Consider the following 20,784-nt stretch of genomic DNA (forward strand, 5'->3'; position numbering starts at 1 on the left):
CATATGACCGATGGTAAAGAAATCTGCCAAAACAAAATCAGATACAATCAGTGTAGAATCTCTAAATGCAAACAATATCATGCTGTCTAAATCTGCTATGTAATCATTGTTGCTGTACACAAGGATATAATACAAATGAATCACAACAAATATGATGTGAATACTGGCAATCAGAAAAACACAGACCATTTTCATGTTGGAAGAGAACCTGAGACAAGTTGTGTATTGATGACAACATACAATTCCCTCAAATGCGTTAGGAGCTTGTCCATTTACCTTAAATAAAATTACCCTTAAATAACCCTAACCGGAAAGGAAAGAAAATAAAGTGATGTGTTGTAAATGGGCCATACGATGTTTACATAAGGCCTACAATGATATCGGAAATGACTCAGGCATTCTTTAAAAAACGGAGGAGAATAAAACACCCAAACCCACTCTCACTTGAAAATCATACAGTAATTGCTACACATCTACTAAAAAAAAAGAAAAAAAGAAGCAAAACACAATGCTAGGATTGTCTGTTTACTTATGCTTGATATTCATGATGGCATCATGGAAATCCTTTGCAGGCCCTGATTTAAATATTCCACATTTGCAGTGTTTTTTTTTGTTCTTTGTCCTCATTTTTGATATCCTTGAAATGAGATAAGTGTACAATTATTATCTTATCTTACATGTACTGAAGCACTTTACATGATGATTGCAAAAAGTGGCGTATAATCATATCAACCCAAGGCGGATGGAAATCATGTTCCAAAAGCATATCATAACATGATTATATTCAAACGTCGTCTAAATAAGATCATAACGGCAATGTTTAGAACAGCTGATGTTTACGTAGCAAGCTCTGAAACTGAAGACGTGATTTGACCTTGTTATATTGCATTTCCACAACAATATAATCTTCTTTTAATATTAATCACCTGCGCTCCGACAATAAAGATTTATTGGCATTAAACATTTGCAATTAGCATCTCTCAATCGTAATAACATATCAACATGTACAAATTAAAGACAGCTCCGAGTGCATCATGCGGAAGTCCCGTGGCTTCAAAAATTGCAACGTATGTACAGAGATGGTCTTTAGAAAACTGATTTTGTGTGTATGTGAATGGGAATGTTTTTTTTTTTGAGTACATATGTACTTTATGTGAGCATGGGGCGTATGATGAGACGGCCCGTTTTAGTGCAGGTAGCATTCCATCGGAACCCTTCGCAACATCACAAGGGTTCAAATGTAGAAAAACCTCGGCTTACGTGGCGTGGAAGTACGTCCCTTAAGTGCGTCAGAGCAAAGAAAAAAAAGAAGAAGATAATTTTCCACTTGGCAACATGAAAAAATTGTGATGGGGAAAAAAAACCCCATTGACGTCTGAGGCCTAATTCACATAATACAGCCAGTAGATCAAATTGAAAAGAGAGAAAGCAGCGGGAAATATTATCCGTGACCATCGATCGATGGCGTTCACGTCTGTGAGGTCAGGGATTTTGATTTTGAGCTGGGAAGAGCGTCTGCGTAGCCGCGGTTTCTTCGACTGCGTGCTCCTTTCCATGCTGTGGCGGCCCTCGGGCCGCGCTGTGCTCTGTTTGCGATACTGGATCCCTGAGTTATCGAACACCATTGAAGTGGAGTTTCGGGCTTCGCTGACGCTGGTGGTGACCTCGTTCCCGGCCACCTCATTGTGGATCTCCAGGGTGGTCAGAAGGATATTTCCCTGGGAATCCACCTGCAAGCAGAGAGAATCCTGGTTACCACGGTTTTCTTTCTCTATAAAGCCTACTATTAAGTATGACACTCAACAAAAGCACATATGGAAATGATATAGATAGGTTCAATAAACTATTCCATTTAAAACGTATTTGATTTTTCAGTAACACTTTACAATAAGGTCTCATTTGTTAACACTAGTAAATGTAATGTATTAACATGAACTAACAATGAGCAATACATTTGTTACAGATTTTATTTGTTAATGTTAGCTAATAAAAATACAGCCGTTCATTGTTTGCTCATGTTAGTTCACAGTGCATTAACTAATGTTAACAAACACAACTTTTAATTTAGAAAAGTAAATGTTGAAATGAACTAACTGAGATTAATACAATATACTTTTTTATGTAAGGGAAAAGGGATTTTGAAAAGTGAGGATTTTGTGGTTAGTTAGGCATGTTAGACAAGCTACAATGGAGTTCACATGACATACATAAAGAATGAAAGAGCCTAGCGAAGAGTCAAGTGTGCTATATTCTTCAAAACAGTTCTATGCACATAAATGAAAGACAGCTAGATTTATGTGGCCATGATTTATCATGTCAAATAATGTCAGTTACATTATGTATCCACTACATTGGAATGTTCACAAGAAAATAATAATGGTATACTGCATATGTAAAGCACTGCCATAGACACATGACACAGACATGAATTACTGCTGAAGGGCTGTTCTCCAGTAAACATACAGAATTCAACAGAACTCGTTTTATAATCAATGGTACTACAAATCATCAACATGCTAATGCATCATTGCAATAACAATATGACCATGAGATGCTCTAAACAAGCCACACATTTTAAAAAGCAATATTCTGTATAAGGTTGTACAATATCAATGTCAAATCATATTTAGGCTATAAATGGCAGATTTGTTAATGAGCTGAATCTGAGCTAGTGTAAATAAGAACAAGTTGGGCAAGTTGTTAACCTTACAAGAATCATATTAGGAAGGAAAAGTTCTCATATATAAGGTGTGATACTTTAATGTAACCTAGGTGACATATGGGAGTCTAAGGCCTTGTCCACCTTTTTTTTTTTTGTAAACGCATTTCCCCCCCTCTGGTTTGGCCTTCCATCCACACTGAGACGCGTTTTTGTCAGGCCAAAACTGAGCTTTTTGAAAACGCTTTCCCAAGTGGATAAATTTGAAAATGTCATTTCGTGTGATAGCTTGGACTGTGAAAACGGAGGTATTTGTAAACGATGACGCATGTTTAGTCATGTGACGTATTTTGAACCAATAGATGTACGTTTATACCTCTATTGTGCCTGTTATGTGCTATTGACTTTTACACTGTTAATAAATATATGTTTCTTTGTTCACTCTTCATATCACAGTCCTGCAAAGACGTTTTAGACCAAATATATAATGGTGAGTGAGTGTCTGGATGCATCAGTGAATGGTGAGATATTTTGCTAAATAAAATGATCCTGCCAGAAGAATAGCATGAGAACTTTATGATGTCTGTTCCATTTGTATAATCTCAGTGAGCTTTTATGAGGTTTTACACATGCGCATTAAGGTGAATTTAGCGTTTTCCGACGTTTCAGTGTGGCTAAGAAACGTTTGGAAAACGCTAGTGTGGACAGAGAGCGTTTTGAAACAAAAACGGCATTTTCAAATGTATACGGATTAACATAGACGTAGCCTAAAAGCAATATATTTGTCACATTCCTATTTTTATCAACAACAAAAAAAGTGTGTTAATTAAATGCCGCATACACAGACCGCATGTGAACACAGCAAAATGAAATAAACACACAAATTTACATCCACAATACACACTCTAGCTGATTTCAAAAATAGAAAACAACACCGTAAACGACAACAAAAAAAGAAAAAGAAAAGAAATCTAGAACACGTAACAAAAGTGTTTGAGTGAAATGAGTCCTTACAAGTCATGAGTGAAAAAAATCTAAACCTTTTTCCTCTAGTTAATTAATTAAAATAACAGCATGAAACAAGAAGAAGAAAAAAAAACTCCCATTGCTAAATGACAGAAGTAATTGCTATTTTGCTGAACAACAAGCTCAGGTTATTTCTCAAGAGGAGGTCCCTCCATGATATATTGTTTATTTACTGCAACCTCTGAGTCTCTGCAGTAATAAATAATTCAGAAATACAATCTTGCAAAAATATCATTACAGCTCACTTCATAATCTTGATCAGTGTTTGTGATGGGGCAAATGAGAGAACAGCAACAGAAGTCGAGTACGGTATATAGTTGTGTTATGAGATGGTGTGTACTGAACCAGAATGTTTAACTGAATGAAGGACATGACAAGTAGATTTCATGGTAATCTGGCTGACATTTCAATTGGACCAGAAATCACACCATTACATATGGAGAAAGAAAAATGCAAGATGGCACAAAAGAACAGTGGTTCTCAACTAGTTTTGAATCAGAACATAGACTTATTGGAAATCAAGTACAAAATTAAATGTCTCTACAATCAAATGTTGTAATTTATTAGAATAACGTGAATTGAATAAGCAACATTTAAAATAAAATAATGTAAAAATGTATATGACAATAGTAAAAAAAGATAGATCTATCTAATCTGGCCATCTTCTACCAAGTGATTAATATAATAGAGTCTGATTGAACACTCAGCCTTGAACATTAATAATAAAACATATGGGAAGCATTTTCTCCTCCCCTTTAAAAGTTAATATAAGCCTATTTTTTCGCTGCTTTGAAACTGACCGACGACCCACCAGTTGAGAAACACTATTTTGCACTAAATGAGAGGGAAACTGTTGCTAGGAGGATTTCAGGACGAAGCTTACAAATGTTGACAAAACAGCCAGCAATACACACACTCACCCCTCGTGAGTGACGGTTGCCTTGTACCTGATTGGACTGTTTAACAGATGATGGCTTGCAGTTGCCTCCCTCTTGAACAGACTGGTCAGAAAAGCACAAACAAGAGTTTGTCCTCCATCTGAGTTTCAGCACAAATGCTTTAACCTCAAAAATCTCAACTTGAGTCTGGAATTTGTCTTTTGATTCAAGGAAAAAATGACACATATTTCAGGACATTGCTGTTGTTGCGTAACTCTTCACACGCAAATGTCAGTGGCCATATTTCTGACACAATATTCCAGAATTAAACATTTGCAGGAGGAATACTGACATTCATCAGGAGTGGGAATGACCTAAATAAATAAAGTAAATAAATTGACACCTGGAAAATGCTGCACTTTCTTTCAAAGTAGGAAAAAACACTGTACAACTCAAAGAAGTCTAAAACTTTATTACAGTTACTTAGAAACATCACATTCTAGTTTTTTCCCCCTGTTTCATGTCTTTGTATTGTTTCCCCCAGGACTACCATACCACAACCTTTTATTTAAAAAAAAGACAAAGAAAATCTAACACTCAATTCTGTAGCACACAAAGCAGTCATTCTTCACACTGGCATCGTGACAGATAAAAAAGGACTTTTACCTTGTTGCCGTCATACTTGCTGCGGTCGTTATTGGCTTTCTCAGCTTTCTCAGCCAGTTTCTTCTGCATCTGAGGCCCTCGTCCAAAGAAAATATAGTTGACGAAAGCATATTCCAGCAGAGCCAAGAAGACAAAGACGAAGCAGCCCATCAGATACATGTCTATGGCTTTGACATATGGGATCTTCGGAAGTGTTTCTCTCAGGTGGGTGTTGATGGTGGTCATGGTCAGCACAGTGGTAATACCTGTATGGGAAATATTTATATTTCAAGTTATATTAACCCTTTCCCAACCATTGATGAGATTTCTTTTAAACTACCTTTACTTAACATTTTCTTATATTGAAATTGTTTATTTATTGTTGTACTTGCCAGTTTTGCTGCAGAAAAAAGAAACAAGCGATAGAAGATTGCTTAAGCACATGTAGGCTAATGTGATCATCAAACCTTCAACAGCATATACGTAAATCAACATTAAAGAATTAAATGTTGAACCCACAAAGAGGTATATGACTGTAAAAGCTTTGGGGGGGGGGGGGGGGGGGGTTGATGGACTCGATCTACTGTATGTTTGGATCATCGTTCTGAATCCGATCCAGATAAAGTCTTTGACAAAAAGGAGATTTTCTCAGGTTTTTGTGCAAAATGTTGCTTTTTTAAATGAAACTTACCCACATTCAAGTGTGGATAAAAAAAAAAAAAAGAATGCATTAAGCTAAAATAAAATGGTTTCTTTTCCTTTTTTTGTTTAAAAGCAGCACAGGCTCTGTTCTTTCTTTTCTTATTAATTTAACTAAATATTCAGGGAGCCATGACAGTTTTTGTGAAAATTGTCAAAAACGTTGGCGCTGACTGGCAACTTAAAAAATAAAAAATGCTGGTGGGGAAAGTGTTAATTTAAAATATTAATTTAATAGTTCACCAAAAATAAAAAATAGTTTTTGTTACAGAAAAAAGAACATAATATGACATGAGGGTCAGTAAATAATAACAGAATTCTCATTTTCGGGCGAACTATCCCTTTAAACAGTCACAATGTATGGTCTAGGAAGCAAACTTTAAGGTTTTACACAGACAGTATGTCTCAGTACAACCAAGTGTAAGCAATTTGAAAGTACATGCTGATGGAAGGCAGAACACACTGACTGAAATTTCAGGGAAGGACTCAGCCAGGGATGAAAGCGCTCTCAGTTGACACTTCTGTTCCAACGCCCACCATGAATCTGGACTCTGAGAATGGGTGCTACAGATTGAGTGCTGTCACAATGTTTAAAATGCCAGATCCGAGCCCTGCTTAGTAAACGGAATTACACAACCACAACACTGTCAAATCTAGCTTTGAATAATCCACTTATGATGGCAGTAGCCTGGTTACCTTCATAATTGATTGCAATACTAAATAAAATGCTGTTTTATCCCATAACTGACAGTCTCTGAACCTTTAATTGCCACTACAAAGCCACAACATTGCACCCTTTTGTATATTATACATAATGTGAGTTCTGACCTAATTAGCTGATTAGATTGGATTCATTTGTACAGAGGCCAGAACTGGGAAATCGAGAATAACATACAAGGTATAAAACAGCATGACTGATCAACTTGGCCACAGCTGAAGAGAATAGCCCAGCACTGTTGTTGTTTTTTCTTCCCTTTAGTGTCTTCCTCCCTTTCTCACATGCTATTCATATTTAAAAGAATGTCTTCTATTATAGACTATATTATATAAATAGAAAAGTCAATAGCATTTTTTTTCTATTTTCTATGCATTTTATTGATTCTATGCTGTGATACTCTATTCTGTTTATTCTGTGAGTCAATCCTGAGTCAGTATCACTGCCAGTTCAAAGAGGAGCGATACTCCAACTGCTCAAACACCCACTCAAATATGTACAAACAAGCACACACACGTAGAAGATAACTCAAATATACTGTTCAAACTCCTACTCTATAAAATATCTCCATTATTTTTGCAAACTTCTTCCAAACACCAGCAATCTGCCATTATTCAGAGTTCTCTCAAGTGATGGCATCCATGTGTAGTGAATTTTGGGAAATGATGGTCGTGGATAAGAGTTTTTTGTTGTTGTTTTTGTCTGAAATAGACTATACCACAATAATAAACTGGCATGAAAAAGGATGTAGTTATAAAATGTTTGTGGAGACACTAAAAACAGCAAAAAATGTGTATAGGCAATTGGGTGTTATAAAGTCAGAATTGCGAGTTATTAACTCGAGATTTATTACACGCAATTGTGAGTTTATATCTTGCAATTCTGACTTTATTTCTCATAATTACGAGATATAAAGTCGCAATTATCTTTTAAAATGTTTTATTTATTTAAACAAGCTTCCATAGTACACAATTTAACTTTATTGTTGAATCACGGAAGCTACACCAGTTACTTTGCCAAGAGATCTCTATTATTTATTTATCTATTATCTCTATTATGCATTATTTAATGTACATGTATCAGACAGAGAGAAACAGGCATAGAAGAATAAGGCTACAGGTGAGGAGGTCTTCATTCCAGATTTCTCTGTTCCCCATTTCTCTTTTCCCTCAGCCCATCGTGCAGCTGTAAATGGTTTCTCTGCGTTTCTCCTCCCTCACCCCCTCATGCCTTTATGTTTCTCTGAGTTGGTACAGTAAGAATTGAGCTTATATACCCCACTCTGGGACGTACAACTTCCTTGTAAGGTAGAAAAACATGTTGCTTATGTTTAAAAATGGAACATATACCTCATGCTTACACATGGTACAATCCACTTTCCCTCTGTGTATACATTAGTGGTACATTTGCATCAGCTGAAACACTTCTTTTCTTGTAAAGAACATGCCAACTGAAGTATCATCATTAGTGGAACATCTCTGCTCAGTGAACATTGCATTGCACACAAACCTATATGCAAAATATATAACTCTCCCAGCTCTCTGCTCAGCACTCATGTACAACATACTCTGACTCATAAAATACATTATGAAATTATTATGAAAATGAATAAAGAAAAATAATACTAAAAAATTACATTCAACAGTAAATTTAACATGTAAACATGACTTTCCAGGCAGACTGATAATCCCTGTAAGCTTGCACCCCCACAATTTGTGTGAAGTCAGCCAATCAGATTGGAACTTGCCAGATTGAGAAAGTGCTTTCCAGTTTTTTGAGCAATATGTATCAGTCAGATGGTCAGCGAACAGACTGTGGGCGGTCTGAGGACGTGCCGTCTGAAAGTGAGCCTAGTTGCGACATACTGTATCTTGATGTAACTTATCGCTGCTTTCAAGGAGATTTTTCCTTATGAATAGCCTTGATGTAGAAAAAAAAAAAAAATCACTGTCAGTGTGCAAACAACGTCAAAGACATATTTGAGGATAAAAGGAGAAAAAAACCCCGTCTTTTTTTCCAAACAATCAAATAAGTTTCGGAGCTGTTTGGACCCCAAAATTAATCAAAATATATTTTTTTGTGATCTGAAAAAGTAAGTAACTCAGGTTTGGAACAATGAGAGTGACAGAATTAAAACATTTTTAGATGAACTATCCCTTTAAAACTTGTGGGGATTTTTTTTCAGCCTCTGCTCTGCATTTTGTAGTTTTACCTTTCTGCAAATAGACATAAATCTGCTTTACGAACATCGGCTCCCGGTTAACGTTGCCACTCAAATCAGTATGTGTGTTGCTGACTCTGCTGTAGCCGTGGTGGGACTAAAGTGTGAATATGCCTGACTGGAGCAAGAAATGGAACTGTCAATATTTCTGTTGCCCTGCAAAGAACCAACCTCTTCCACAACAAACACAGCAAGACTTCATCCTAGATGAGCTAATTTCTCAAACAAACTGCCAACTTCTGTCCCAAATCACATAGCAAAACTACTTGAAGATCTCTCCACAGAGAAAGTGATGAGAGTCCATCCAGACTATGACAAGCCAGATCTTAGCTTAGATCTCGAGCACAAAAGTTATACACTGTTACTTTGGGTTTTTCCTCTAATTAAAGTGTAATTAGTGCAGGGCAGTGTGCTTTACAGGGGGCCTAGTCTCCGTCACATTCACAATCCCTAAGGAATGCCTTTACCTCGTTAACGAGAAAAGGGTCTTGTCGACTGACTGCAAAGCAGCCACGTCCTAGTTTCTACCCTGAGCAGCATCACATTAACATTTAAAGTTACATTTAGCACAATTCTGGGAATTACAATCCAGGCACTTTGCGACCGTGACTTTGACTGCCCAGAACATCTCAGACAGTGTATTTTAAAAGAATCGACATGCTTTTCTTATTTTCTCCTGTCTCTTGACTATTTAAATGGCTTTAATAATTTAGTGTTCACCCTAATGCTGCAGTGAACAGGTTTTCCAATGAATAAAGTGATTTCTGTTCAGGATTACGAGGTGAACATTCTTTTCATGGATTTTGACAGACATTATGCATATTCTAGCAGTGTTCCCCAACCTATTTCGTTTTATGTATCCCCACAGCCCCATCAGTAAGTCTCAAGTAGTCCCTCATCGACCAAAAGAAGAAAAAAAGGAATTGGTACATTTTTCATTGCAGTGGATATCAATAGGCCTATAGCATCATTAGTCGAGTTTGCACTAAATTTGTCTGATGTCTTTATATAGGCTACATACTGTACATCTATTCATCTAAACATTTTATACACAGCTTGTTTTGCTATATTGGTTTATAAATTAGTTGAATGTGTTAATGTAACTACACAAAAGACTTTCATATTTATATATATATATATTTTTTTTAAAGAAGTCTCTTATGCTCAAACGCTACATTTTTTTAAACCGTAAAAACAGTAATATTGTGACATATTACAATTTAAAATAACGTTTTTCTATTTTAATATATTTTAAAATGGAATTCATTCCTATTACGATGAAGCAGAATTTTCGGTCTTTAGTGTCATATTTTGAGGATTCTTTGATGAATCAATCTTTATTTGTGGTAATTTTGTTTTATTGTACATATCTTTGATGTCAATTTAATGCATCGTTGCTGAATTAAAACAAATTTTACTGACCCATAAAAGAATAAATGAACAATCAAACAAATAAAGTATAATACAATTTTTATTTATTTATTATTATTTATTATTTTATTTGAATAAAATAATTGTACATTACCTACTGCTGAAGAATTGGTACTGATTGGTTGGGAATAGCTGCTCTGTATTAAATGACCGGTCTGTCATAAATTCATAAGCTTACAGAATTAAGTGTACAGAGCATCAACAATTTGCCTGGGAAAATGTGAGCTGTCATAGAACTGGACAAGTTCAACTAAAATTAGCATGTCTAGTCTTTCAGACCTTTTATTCACAAGCTTTATTACTAGGGTTGAATATTAGAATGTAGAATACAATTTAACAACCATAGAGATCAAAGAAAATGGTTGGCACTTCACTCCTACTGTGTATTCACTGTAAAGGCCTGAGTCCCCAGAGTGAGAGAGGACATGTGTGGGCAGATGGATGCCTGTCCTAGCTTACATAAACTCAAAAGCAGCATTCTGGTGCGAAGAAGAGAGGGCTGCACACGGAGCACATTGCATTGATTTGTGCATGACCAGGTCACAGCAAGGGAGGATCAAACTCAGCTCAGTACAGAGAGTTCAGCGCAGAGGAGTTACCTAACCAGAACAAACATACCTTCACACAGACCTGTCTGCAGTGAATAGTGTGGGATGTCGTTCTTTTGAGTTAGACTTTTGAAAGTGAAACGCACAACATCGGCAAACACTCAAGATCTATATCAGAGTTCGTTCAAGCACTTTGGCCAAATGCGTTTAGTCAAAGTTCCTTTAAAGAAATAGTTCACCCAAAAATGAAAACTTTATCTTTTTATGTGCCAAACCAGTACATTATGGCTTCTGTTGTACAAAAGGTGAATTTTTGAAGAACATCATGGCCACTCTTTTCAATATAATGAAAGTGAAGATGGTGAATATCCCAAAAATATCATTATAAAAGTGGCTAAAATGACTTCTATATTATGTTTATGTTAAATCTTGACACCAGCCCTGGCGTTCACAGGTGTTTTCATGAGAAGTAGCAACACATAAATTAGCCCAATCTGTTCAGTCAATCTGTTGATAAAGTGCAAATACCTTTCTGAGTGGTTTGTTTAAGAACCTGACTTCACCACATAAATCTATAGTACGATTTCAGAATAGATCTGATATGATATGATCTGGTATGATATTTCAGCCCGTTCTCATCCCAAGGCGTCATACATGTGACGCTTTGGGGATTTCGTCGAAATCTTACGCACATGGCATCCTTTAGCGTCAATATGAGACGCAGAACCCAAGGCGTCATACAGGTGACGCTCGTCTAAATCCGACGCATATGGCATCCTTTAGCGTCAATATGAGACGAAGATCCCAAGGCGTCATAACCGTACCCTACCCCAGACCAAAACCTACCCATAACAGTGCGTGTTATATTGACGCTAAAGGATGCCATGTGCGTAAGATTTCGACGAAATGTCATATGGCGTCACCTATATGACGCCAAAGGATGAGAATGTGTTGGATATTTTTATGGCACATTTGGGTTCTTTTTAATTATATTCATTGTAAATGATCCATTCTTTGTAACTGCATTGAAAATTCTCATTTTGTGTTCCGTGCATAAAAAGGTCACATAGGCTTATAGGCTGATGACAGAACTTTCAACTATTCCTTTAAGGCAAGCCAGTAAACTCAGTAGCCATCTTGGTAAAATCTCCATTGCATGTCCTTTTTTAACAAGGAAAAGGAAGGATGGGACATGATTTTATCAAATGGGAATTGAATTAATCATAATAAGCAGCTGTTACATGCCAGAATGGAGCCAGACTCAATGCAAAAGTATTATAAATGTAACTCACAATGTGCTTTAGTCATTAACCCATCTTGAGATCTTACAATAATCTCCCCAGAAAAGATCTACACGCCTGTTCACGTCAGCAAAACAATCGGAAGACATCATTGAAATATCATCCACTTCATTCAATATGTTTGCTTCTTGCATCATTTGATAACTTCCTTTCTGAAATGAAAGGAGGTCCTTAAGTGTGCTGCAGTAATGCAGTGCGAGATATAAGGCCGGGGCCGGCCGGATGTGGATGCAGAGAATGGATGGAGTCAGCGAGGCAGTGGGAAGTGGCGAGACAGAGGCATTTAAGCCAGAGATTCATCTGTGCTGCAGCCTGCAGCATGCCTTGGGATTGAAATGGAAGTTAAATGTAATTGTTTTCTAGCTACATTGATCCCTTTGTTTTCATTTGGCTGCCTGGCTGTGGGAGGACAGCAGAAAAAGACAAAGAAAAGAAGAAAAAAAGAGAGAGAGAGAGAGATACAAAATAGATAGACGGGATGGGGGGGGGGGGCTTATAATGATGCGTAGAGGCAGGTGAGATGGGTGGTATATGTGTGGGGGACCCAGGAGACTCTTCCCTCCCAGTGTAAAGTGTTCTCATTTCTCCGCTTAACATGGTTAATGAGGACAATTTCCCTAAAGAAGGCCCATATCCAACATATCACATCCATCTCAAAGAGCTGCACCTGGGTGCATGAACAAACACACTCTCACGCACATTAAACATGTAATTACAAAGATATTGTACTGCACTCTGTGATCTATCTCTGTGATTTAAAAATGCACAGATGATAATTTGGTACATCCATAAAAGACTCTACAGTAGAAGCTTTTATAAATCTGAGCTCATTCGCCCCTAGTCTGGTGTCCACAAAGGCAGTGAGTAAGCTGGAGGCAGTGAGACTGAAATTTGGTTTAAAAGGCGCTCACAGTAGCTTTGTTTCACAACCAAGTGAGCTGCCCTGCTGTCTTCTGGGCAGCATCCTGACTGAAATGGAACAAGCTGCTTAAAGTAGTTCAGCTATAACTTCTGGTAAAAGGTAGTAAGCAATACTACAAGCAAATAATAAAAAGTAGTCAACTACATAAAAGCTATTTTAATAGTGTGGCAAATTACAGCGATACATATGCTATTATTAAATTATACTATATATACCGTTCAAAAGTAGGGATTGGTACGATTTTTAAAAATATTATTACAATTTAAATTAGTTTCTATATTCATACATTTTAAAATGAAATGTATTCCTGTGATGGAAATGCTGAATTTTGCATTAATCCAGTCTTCAGTTCCACATGATCCTTCTGAAATCAATCTAATATGCTGTTTTGGTAATCAAGGAATATTTTAAAATATTAATATTAATGTTGAAAACAGTCGTGCTGCTCAATATTTTTGTGGAAACGTGATACATTTTTTTCAGGATTCTTTGATGAATAGCATCAGCAATTTTTATGACAATGTAAAAGTCTTTACTGCCGCTTTTGATCAATTTAATCCATTCTTGCTGAACTTTAATTTCTAAATAAATAATAAAAAACGTAATGACCCCAAACTTGTATATAATTCTATATATAAAAATGGATATTATTACTTTTCAAAACTACTGAAAAATTATTACAATATTATTTTGCAACTCAAAAAGTAGCTTGAATAAATATAAAAAAAAATATATAAAAAATATAGTAGTCACACATAAAGCACTCCTTACATGAAGCGCACAGAAGACTTGACACACAATTGCTACTCTATCAAGTATAAAAAATACATGGCACAAATATTTTATACTACATAAATGTAAACAGTAAATTCAGGTTTTTGCAAAAAGATTCCTTAACATTTGGACAAGATTTCGGAATGGGAGAATGCTTATGAGATGCCTTAAACGACTGTTTATGCTGGGTTTTGAAACACAGCTTTTGTGTCCTGCGAATCACTGCAGCTGGAGAGATTCTGTAGCTTTTCGGGCAAACTGTGTCACTCCTCATTCTGGAATAACAACATCAGAGCGAAGACACACACTGAGAACTGTCTCTCTCTGTGAGCAGTCACTGTAGTGTGTCGAAGCAATGGGTTTGTGGCTACCTGGGTCTACCCTGTTCCTTGTTAAATGATGCATGCACCCCTACAATATCTGTCTGTGTATGTGTCTGAGCTGGTGTATATGTGTGTGCCAGTGTTTGTCTGGAGGCAAGATCCAAGTAAAAGTAAACCAAAGGGAGGGTGAGGACTCTGAGGAGACCTGGAGTGTGTATAGAAAAAGTTACAATTCAAAGAGAATACTGAATGTTGGTGTTCTAGTTATTGGAACATCCAACAATGTGCTGTTAAATAAAGCATGCACTTCCAGAGTGGAAACGACAGAGGACATACATCCTGTCAGATGCATACAGGACATGCTAATGAATAAATAGCATACCTAATGCCACTCTGGCTGCTGAGGCATCATAGTTGATCCAGAAGGAGACCCAGGACAGGATGGTGATCAGGATTGAGGGCATGTAGGTCTGCAGGATGAAGTAGCCGATGTTTCTTTTTAGCTTGAAGCTCAAAGATAGTCGAGGATAGGCACCTGCAAAAGAAATGAGAAAGATAGTTTAAGAGAACGAAAAAGAAAGAGAAGCAAAGACTGAGGAAAAAAGTAAATAGGGAGACACAAGAGTGAGAGAAGATGGATATTTATTTCAAAGAGCTTTGGAGCAATTCTTTACATTTTACATCAGTAGCATTGGCAGCACGGGTAGCTTTTGTTGCTATGGCAACAAGCAAGCGTGGACAAAAAACAAAAAGCGTGATTTGTTGCAGCTTAGCCTTGAGCACAAACACCACAGTGTGAAAGGAGACAAAAAAGAGAATGAAATAGTGAGTAAATTTTAAATGTTAAAGCCCCTTATGAAATCAAAACTGGACTATTATGGCCTGTAGTCCAAGTCTGTTAGTTCTGGTTCAGAACTTCTGAAGCCTTCTACAATAAAAAAACGTAAAAAAAAAAAAAAACATTATTAACTACACAGAATTTTGTCCAATCAAATGCTCTCTCAATAGAGAATGTACTGCGCCCTACTCCAGAATAATATCCTGTCCAAACTTCCCGCTTAAAATAGAAATATGTCAACACAGATTTTATTTAAGAGGCAATATTCACCCCACGGAATTGATTTTGTTTTTATAAGGGCATATTTATTCTAACTACTTATATCATCTGTCAAACATGTTCATATTCAATTCGATTCATACTTCAAATAATCAAAAAAATGTCATATCAATATATAAACACAAACTATCTTTTACGCTTACAGATAAAATTAAAATCAACAAATAGAAAATAAAACCTTCATACAAAGGCAACTTTGCCCTCATATTTAGAATTTCAGGAGTTTTTTTGTAATATTCAATGGCATTTTCGGCCCAAGCCCCAAGACAGGCCAGGAAAATTTGCTTGTCAAGATATTTACTTCAGGTGCGGTCACATTTACAGTTGTTTAGTGAATTTTCGTGGACAAAATCCAGTAATTTCAATAGAAACCCACACTATTGAGAACTTTCCCCACGCAGTTTGCAATGGAAACCTCACAGACTGCTCCTTGGTTTAAAAGTAACTTCTGTGTGAGCTGTGCTTTAATTCTTAAAGCATGTCATGGTGAAATGTTGCCTTATAATACTGACATGATGCAAAATTAAGCAAGAGTGATCTGAACTATGCATCTCTGCGTAGCTATTTAGGGAGATGAAAAAAATGCAAATAACCAAGCATTAAGCCTAGATACACATACACACCCAAACATGCATACAACCTATGAATAAATCGCACATCCTACACACATATAACACAACCTACAGATGCACATTATGCAACCTGTGCTCACATTACAGTCTATAAAAATAAGTAACCTACGTGATGAACTACCTACACACTTCAGACTAATTACTTGTGTGATCTGTGTGGAAAGGTTTTGTTTGTACATGAGATATGTACAAACATCAACATCTATATAACATCCCTCTCATCTTATATTGGTCAGAGAAACAGATAGTCCAGCCCCTAAACTCACACTGTTGGTTAATGTTAATGTTACTGTGTTAAGATGGATATGTTAAAGTGTTAGTTCACTTTAAAAATTACTCACTCTCATGTTGTTCCAAACCCGTAAGACTTCTGTTCATCTTCGGAACACAAATAAAGATATTTTTAATGAAATATGAGAGATTTTTATTCACCTAAAACGTCTCGGGTTATGATTATAACCCTTGTTCCCTGAGAAGGGAACGAGACACTGCGTCGAGAATCGACACTTTGGGGACGCTCCCTAAGCATGCGCCTCTGAAGTATGAATGAAACTAATCCAATCCTGATTGGTGTTGTGTCGTGACGTAACATGTGACGGCATACCCGGAAGTATAAAAGTGACGCTGTCACAACACACACTAGCCTCGCGATGAAGCGAGACGCTCCAAGGCCTCAAGGGGCGTGGCAGAACGCAGTGTCTCGTTCCCTTCTCAGGGAACAAGGGTTATAGTCATAACCCGAGACGTTCCCTTTCGAGGGAACTCTACACTGCGTCGAGAATCTACACTTTGGGGAACGAGTGCCCACTAGGCCACGCACCGAATAGGCCTGTCCCGGAGTGAAACTGTTTAGGCACTCAACAAGGACTGAGCACGTGTGCGCCAGGCGTACTAGGAAGGTGGAGACTGTAGAACCTAATAAAAGTATGTGGAGTAGCCCAACCGGCTGCCTCACAGATCTCCTGTAGAGGTACTCTCGAAAGAAGGGCCCTAGAAGAAGCCATGCCTCTAGTTGAGTGAGCCCTCACGGCTAAAGGTGAAGGCAAGTCGCGCACCTTGTAAGCCTCAGTAATAGCCTGAACAATCCAATTACTAATAGTTTGCTTGGATGCCGGGAGCCCCTTCTTAGGTGACCCAAAACATACTAATAATTGGTCCGACCTTCTTCAAGAAGAGGACCTCTCAAGGTACACGCTCAAAGCTCTGACGGGGCAGAGCAAATGAAGCTTCTCTTCTTCTGCCGACACATGAGGTGGAGGATGAAATGCCTGAAGGACTGTAGATCGAGCCGTATTAGATGGAACTTTAGGCACGTAGCCCGGACTCGGGTGCAAAAAGGCCTTCACTCTGCCAGGGGCAAACTCCAAGCAAGCTGGTGTCACTGCCAGGGCTTGGAGATCTCCCACCCTCTTAAGTGAGGTAATAGCCAAGAGAAATACCACTTTTAGCGTTAAGTCCTTAGGCGAAGCCGACTGCAAAGGTTCGGAGGGGGCCAGGGATAACCCTTCAAGAACTATTGCCAGGTCCCAGGCAGGAACCCTGGACCTGGTTGCCGGTCTCATCCTCTGAGTACCACGGAGAAAACGAATGACCAACTGGAGCCTCCCCAGAGGCCCATCACTTAAAGGTGAGTGGAAAGCCGCAATGGCAGCCACGTATACCTTAAGCGTGGAAGGGGAGAGACCCGCAGAGAAACGATCTTGAAGAAATTCCAGAACTGAAGCCACCGGGCAGTTGACTGGATCTAACTCATGTTCTCTACACCAAGTGACAAACACATTCCACTTGAGGCCATATAATCTCCTAGTAGACGGAGCCCTAGAGCTAAGTATGGTTTCAACCACCCCGGCTGATAGACCAGCATTTAGGTACTGAACCCCCTCAGAGGCCAGACCCACAGCTTCCACAGCTCTGGGTGAGGGTGGAAGATTGTGCCCTCCGCCTGAGACAACAGATCCCTCCTCAGAGGAATCTGCCATGGCGGAGCTATCAGGAGTGATATTATGTCTGAAAAACATACTCGGGTCGGCCACATTGGGGCAACCAGAAGTAGACTGATGCCCTCTTGACGGACCCTCTCCAGGACTCCCGGAAGCAGAGCGATCGGGGGAAATGCGTACAGGCGAAGCCTCGGCCAGGCCTGTACCATGGCATCCAACCCCAGTGGGGCTGAATGTGAGAGGGAGAACCAAAGTGGACAGTGGGACGTCACTCGAGACGCAAATAGATCCACTTCCATCGGTCCAAACCTCTCCCAAATTAACTTCACCACCTCTGGGTGAAGTCTCCATTCCCCGGGCCTCAGCCCCTGCCTCGACAGGATGTCTGCTCCCTGATTCTGAACCCCCGGAATATACATTGCTCTGATAGACAGTATTTTCCCCTGGGACCAAAGAATAATCTGATGCGCCAGTCTGCACAGAGGGCGCGATCTGAGTCCCCCTTGTCGGTTCAGATAGGCTACCACTGACGTATTGTCTGATCGTACTAAGACATGGTAACCTTTGATGTCTGGGAGGAAGCTCCTCAAAGCCCTGAACACAGCCATTATCTCTAGGCAGTTTATATGCCAAGAATGATGATGGTCCTGCCACAGACCCCTGGCAAAGCGGCCGTCCATGACCGCGCCCCAGCCAGTGAGGGAGGCGTCTGTCGAAACGGTTTTCCGGTGACATGACACTCCCAACACTGGCCCTTGGGATAGGAACCAAGGTTTCTTCCATATTTGTAGAGAACGAAGGCATCTGCGCGTTACTCTGATCATACGAAACGGATTCCCCTTGGGAGAAAACCCCTTGGTTTTTAACCACCACTGAAGGGGCCTCATGTGTAGAAGGCCCAAAGGAATGATGTTGGATGCCGCTGCCATGAGGCCCAGCATTCTTTGAAATTGCTTTACAGTGATGGCCTGGCCTAGCTTTAACCTGGATACCATCGCCAGAATTGACTCGATACGTGCGGAAGACATTCGTGCCTGCATCGTAATCGAGTTCCACACGACTCCCAAAAACATCGTGCACTGGGATGGTTCTAGCACACTCTTCTTTGTATTGAGTCTCAACCCCAATTTCTGAATGTGGCCAAGGACAACATCTCGATGCCGAACTGCTATTTCTCGAGACTGAGCCAGAATGAGCCAGTCGTCGAGATAATTCAATATATACGAATGCCTTGAAGTCCCAGTGGAGCAAGAGCTACATCCATACATTTGGTGAATGTGTGGGGAGAGAGTGCTAGGCCGAACGGAAGAACCCGATATTGGTAAGCTTCGCCCCCGAAAGCGAACCTCAGGTATCTCCTGTGACATGGAAGGATGGAGATGTGAAAATAGGCGTCCTTTAGATCTATCGTGACAAACCAGTCCTCGGATCTGATCTGACTAACGATTGCAGGAATGGTTAACATTTTGAACCTGAACCTCCTCAGAGACCGGTTCAAAACCCTGAGATCTAGAATTGGCCTTAACCCTCCATCCTTCTTTGGAACTATAAAGTACCGGCTGTAAAACCCGGACTCCCTGTCTAAAGGATGAACACGTTCTATGGCTTCCTTTAGCAGCAGAGTCTGTACTTCTTGTTCCACCACCTGAGCCTGCTCTGGAACCACTGTAGTCTGCACCACCCCAGAGAACTTGGGGGGGGGGGGGGGGGGGGCAGTGCGCGAACTGCAGTCTGTACCCTGATTCTATTATATGCAGGACCCATGCAGATATGTTGGGAAGATGATACCATGCCTCTACAAAATCTACTATGGGTACCAGCCTCTCGAGACTGGCCTCTGGTGTTTTTCGAGCATCTTTCTCGACTCCCTGAAGCGGAATACCGGCAGGCTGTAGTCGATACGGTTCTTGTGACCATAATTGATGCTTTTTCTTTGTTAGAATATTTTTGCTGGAAAGAGATTTGGCCCGAAGCGTCGTTGACGGCGGGCAACATACATCGTTTCCTAGAGGGCTCCGCTGCGAGACCAACCTCGGTTGCTCTGCAGCGGAGGGGACAACCCTCAGAGGTCCTAACACTTCGGTTAGGACCTCTTCCCCGAAGCCCTCCTAGCCTGAATGACGTCCCTCAGGTCGCCCGGTGTGAGGAGCTGGATGACGGCTGGGGCGGATCTCTTGGCCCCACCCTACTCGATTTAGCCTTTGCCTTACGGGGGAGGTACTGCTGGAATGCCGCAGATTGTTTCTTTACCTGTCGACGACCGAAGTAACGGCGTCGCCGAACAGGCCAGAAGGCGAAAGCGGCGCATCCAGCAGAAAGGATCTATCTTTCTCCTTAATACCAGATAGATTCAGCCACAGATGTCTCTCCGTGGCCACCATAGCTGCCATAGAGCGGCCAATGGCGTGGGCCGTCTCTTTTGTGGCCCGGAGAGACAGATCTGTGGCTTTCCTAAACTCTGAAATATCTTCAGGAGTTGGCCCCTCCCCCTCGTCTAAATCTTTCAGGAGGTCGGCCTGGTATGCCTGCAAGATAGCCATAGAGTGCAGACATGAACCAGCCCGACCTGCCGCCATGTAAGCCCTGCCTATTAATGCAGATGTATCTCTGCAGAGCTTACTAGGCAGCGCCGGGGTTTTTAGGGAAGATGCCGACTCAGGGGAAAGATAACTCGCTAGAGCCTCCTCCACTTTAGGCATCTTCCCATAACCCATGTCCCGTGCCCCCATAACATTACTGTAATCCACCATACTGGGATTGGAGACACGGGACGAGTGCGGTTTATCCCACGATCTCGAGATCTCTTTGCGGAGATCGGGGAAAAACGGCAAACCCCGGCGCTGAGGTTGTTACCAATGCTGCAGGAAACGCTCATCAAGCTTACTTTTCACTTGCATTCCCTGCTCATCATGTGGCCAGCTGATGTTAAGTCTGGCCACAGCACGAGTCACAA

General features: G+C 39.9%; 1 protein-coding gene across 6 annotated transcripts in view; it reads right to left on the bottom strand.

Annotated features, from left to right (window-relative positions):
* Nucleotides 1-1,153: 1,153 nt before the first annotated feature.
* gabrb3 (gamma-aminobutyric acid type A receptor subunit beta3) overlaps nt 1,154-20,784 on the bottom strand; it is an 84,554-nt gene continuing 64,923 nt past the window's right edge. For 3 of the 6 annotated variants that reach the window (XM_056253947.1, XM_056253949.1, XM_056253953.1), the window contains 4 exons: nt 14,525-14,677; nt 5,230-5,474; nt 4,606-4,686; nt 1,154-1,730 (listed from right to left, as the gene is read on the bottom strand). In XM_056253947.1, the coding sequence (XP_056109922.1) occupies nt 1,383-1,730; nt 4,606-4,686; nt 5,230-5,474; nt 14,525-14,677 (827 nt within the window). In that variant the 3' untranslated portion in view covers nt 1,154-1,382. The remainder of the gene's footprint in view (nt 1,731-4,605; nt 4,687-5,229; nt 5,475-14,524; nt 14,678-20,784) is intronic. The other 3 variants (XM_056253950.1, XM_056253952.1, XM_056253948.1) reach the window with 2 other exon arrangements.

The sequence above is a fragment of the Rhinichthys klamathensis genome, unplaced genomic scaffold (genome assembly GCF_029890125.1).
Source record: "Rhinichthys klamathensis goyatoka isolate OS25496 unplaced genomic scaffold, OSU_Roscu_1.1 h1tg000109l_1, whole genome shotgun sequence".
In the NCBI taxonomy this organism is placed as follows: Eukaryota; Metazoa; Chordata; class Actinopteri; order Cypriniformes; family Leuciscidae; genus Rhinichthys; species Rhinichthys klamathensis.